This window comes from Austrofundulus limnaeus, unplaced genomic scaffold, assembly GCF_001266775.1.
Source record: "Austrofundulus limnaeus strain Quisiro unplaced genomic scaffold, Austrofundulus_limnaeus-1.0 Scaffold2, whole genome shotgun sequence".
Taxonomy (NCBI): domain Eukaryota; kingdom Metazoa; phylum Chordata; class Actinopteri; order Cyprinodontiformes; family Rivulidae; genus Austrofundulus; species Austrofundulus limnaeus.
In genome coordinates this window covers 1,906,849-1,909,332 of record NW_013952404.1, presented here as the reverse complement: position 1 = coordinate 1,909,332, position 2,484 = coordinate 1,906,849, and the positions used below count along the sequence as shown (strand labels likewise).

General features: G+C 37.0%; 1 protein-coding gene across 1 annotated transcript in view; it reads right to left on the bottom strand.

Moving 5' to 3' along the window:
* Positions 1 to 323: 323 nt before the first annotated feature.
* kif6 (kinesin family member 6) overlaps positions 324 to 2,484 on the bottom strand; it is a gene marked incomplete at its 3' end in the record, with an annotated part of 48,763 nt that continues 46,602 nt past the window's right edge. Inside the window, 3 exon segments of the mRNA XM_014010239.1 lie at positions 324 to 439; positions 1,977 to 2,072; positions 2,195 to 2,284. Of these exon segments, the coding sequence (XP_013865693.1) occupies positions 324 to 439; positions 1,977 to 2,072; positions 2,195 to 2,284 (302 nt within the window).

Sequence of the window (2,484 nt, the reverse complement as noted above, 5' to 3'; positions counted from 1 at the left end):
CTATCAAATCTGCTTTTCAACTTTAAACTTTCAAATTTTAAAATACAATTTATAAAAATAAATTGAAATGTTATTTAAGAAATTTAAGATAAGTTTGATTTCGTATTGTCAACAGTTTGGTGAAAAGTAGAATTTTTTGTAGGAGTATAATACAATGTTTAAAACACGTTAATTAATAAAATTCTTATGCTAGACAAATTTAATAATTATTGTATAGTGAAAAAAAGAGGGAAAAAGCATTATAAACATAATGATATAAACCAAAGTGCAGTGTTCATTATGAATGCTTTCTGTGCTTTTGTGTGTGTTTGTGTGTTTGTTACCTATCCTGCTGAGGAGGTTTTTCCGGGCCATGACAAAAGCCAGGATATCTGCATCAACTTGCTGATCTCCAGTCAGTGGAATAGAAGACGTCGTGATTGTTGTTGCGGAAAGATCCCTGAAAGGTACTCAGGGTTATTGCGACATGTCATAAGTCTGACATATAAACATACTTCTAAACACAGAGATGTGTCAGTGTATCCACTGCTGCTCAACRTTTCAACAGTTCATGTTTAAAAATTTAAAGCACCAACTTTAACAAGCACCAGCTCTACACATTTTACAGCCTCTGCGCGAAACAACGAATGGTTTATATTGTGAGCGCTTGTATGAGGGGAAGCATATCCATAATACGCTGAGTGTTTAATGGCAGCTGTAAAAAAACAGAGCCTYCAGCATCTGGGTTAAGGTGAGACTTTTTGATTTGTGAACATCACATGTAGACGTTACTTCACAAAGACATAAAACTTAATGGCAGTGAAAAGCAAACAGAGCAGCTATAAAACTTGCAGACTGGACATATGGATTTGAAAGGTGCTTCAAATGTGTAGAAAGTGCTGCTGCGTTGTGTGTATGAGGAAAAATATTTGACAGATTTGAATGTACTGGTGCCATCTATAAAAACTTTAACTTGTTTCAGCAGATGTCTGAGAAATTGCAAATTTCATTGAGCTTTATATCATGTTCCAACGTCATTCTTCAAAAACATACCCAGTGTTGCTTTGACTCATTCGTGCATGTTTGAGAAATCCTTAAATCTCCTGTGATAACCTGCCCAAACACTTGCTCGTGCAAAGCACCGCCTGTACTTTATGCACAAAGCTCCTCCCTGCAGCTCAGTCTGCAGCCTAGCTCATGCCCCACAGAGCACCTCTCCCCTGAAGCATTGTTGAAAATATGTGCTGAAGTGGGAGTGTTGGAAACGGTAGGAAGTTCTTAAAAAGACAGGCCATTTTCAAGGCATTTAGGTAGGCCAGGGCTCTGCAACCTGCGGTTCTGGGGCCACAGATGGCTCTTGGGTCCCTCTGCAGCAGCTCTTTGAAGCTTTGACCAAAGCTAACATGAAATTACATTTTGTGTTTTTTATATTCACAGCAGAAAAAGCTAGCTTTTGCAGTTTTCCCCTCAATTTGTTTGCAAATATGTGACCAATGATACAAGGAGTAAAACTTGTTGATTAGATCATGCTAATAGTCTGTTGGACACTTCAATAATCCAACTTCCAGCTTTACAGTCTGATATTTCTCTCAAATCCATCAGGGTTATGTTTAAAGACCCTTAAGACTAGACTAGATAACAATTAGAAATAGAAAAAAATATATACTTGCATAGTTCAGTCGTAGTTTTACTTGAATTTGGTAGTATTTTCCTTATTTACATGAATAGTGTCTTTTGTTTTGTCCTAAAGTGTAAAAATAATAATAATTTTTAAAATTTGCTATTCATTTTTAGTTTTAAAATGTCACCCCTACTGGCCAGAAAAGCCCATGTTCAGTTAGTTAACTGGAAGTGGCCCATGGGTCACCAGTTGATAATCACAGTTGTATCATGTTTTATTGTTCCAGATACATTTTATTATAGAGCCAAGGAGCAGAAATGGTTATTTTGATTGCTACAAACAGTAAATCAAGATTTTGGATTTGTTATTTAAGTACCTCAATTCTGCAGAAGGATTGAGATCCAGACCCATCTTCCCATCTAAAGGCTTATCCTGCCAGGATGGCACAGGGACCTTAATGGAGACAGGGCTTCTGAAAGTCACATATATTAAGTGATTTATAGATTTGCATGGCAAGGTAATTACTGGTGTGTTATAATATGCAGTTGAAATTTAAAGGAAAAAGATAAGAAGGAAAAATAAAATGTGACCGACCTCAGAGCTTGAGTTGAAGAGGTTGATCGGTCTGGATTTAAGTCTCGGTCTGCTGGAGACTCCTTCAGTGTGCTGCTCAGACCAGGAGAACTGAAAAGAAAGGGAAGTTCTGTTTTRTATAAAGACTCCTACACAATAAATAACCATAGAACTGTGAGTTTAAAGGTACAATGAACCAGGGGTCCTCAAACGTTTTGGATCTGGGGACCACTTACAAGGATGAAAAAAATTCCAGGGTCCCCTTCATGAACCTCATGCTGTTTTAAAAACAATTCACTGTCATTTTAACC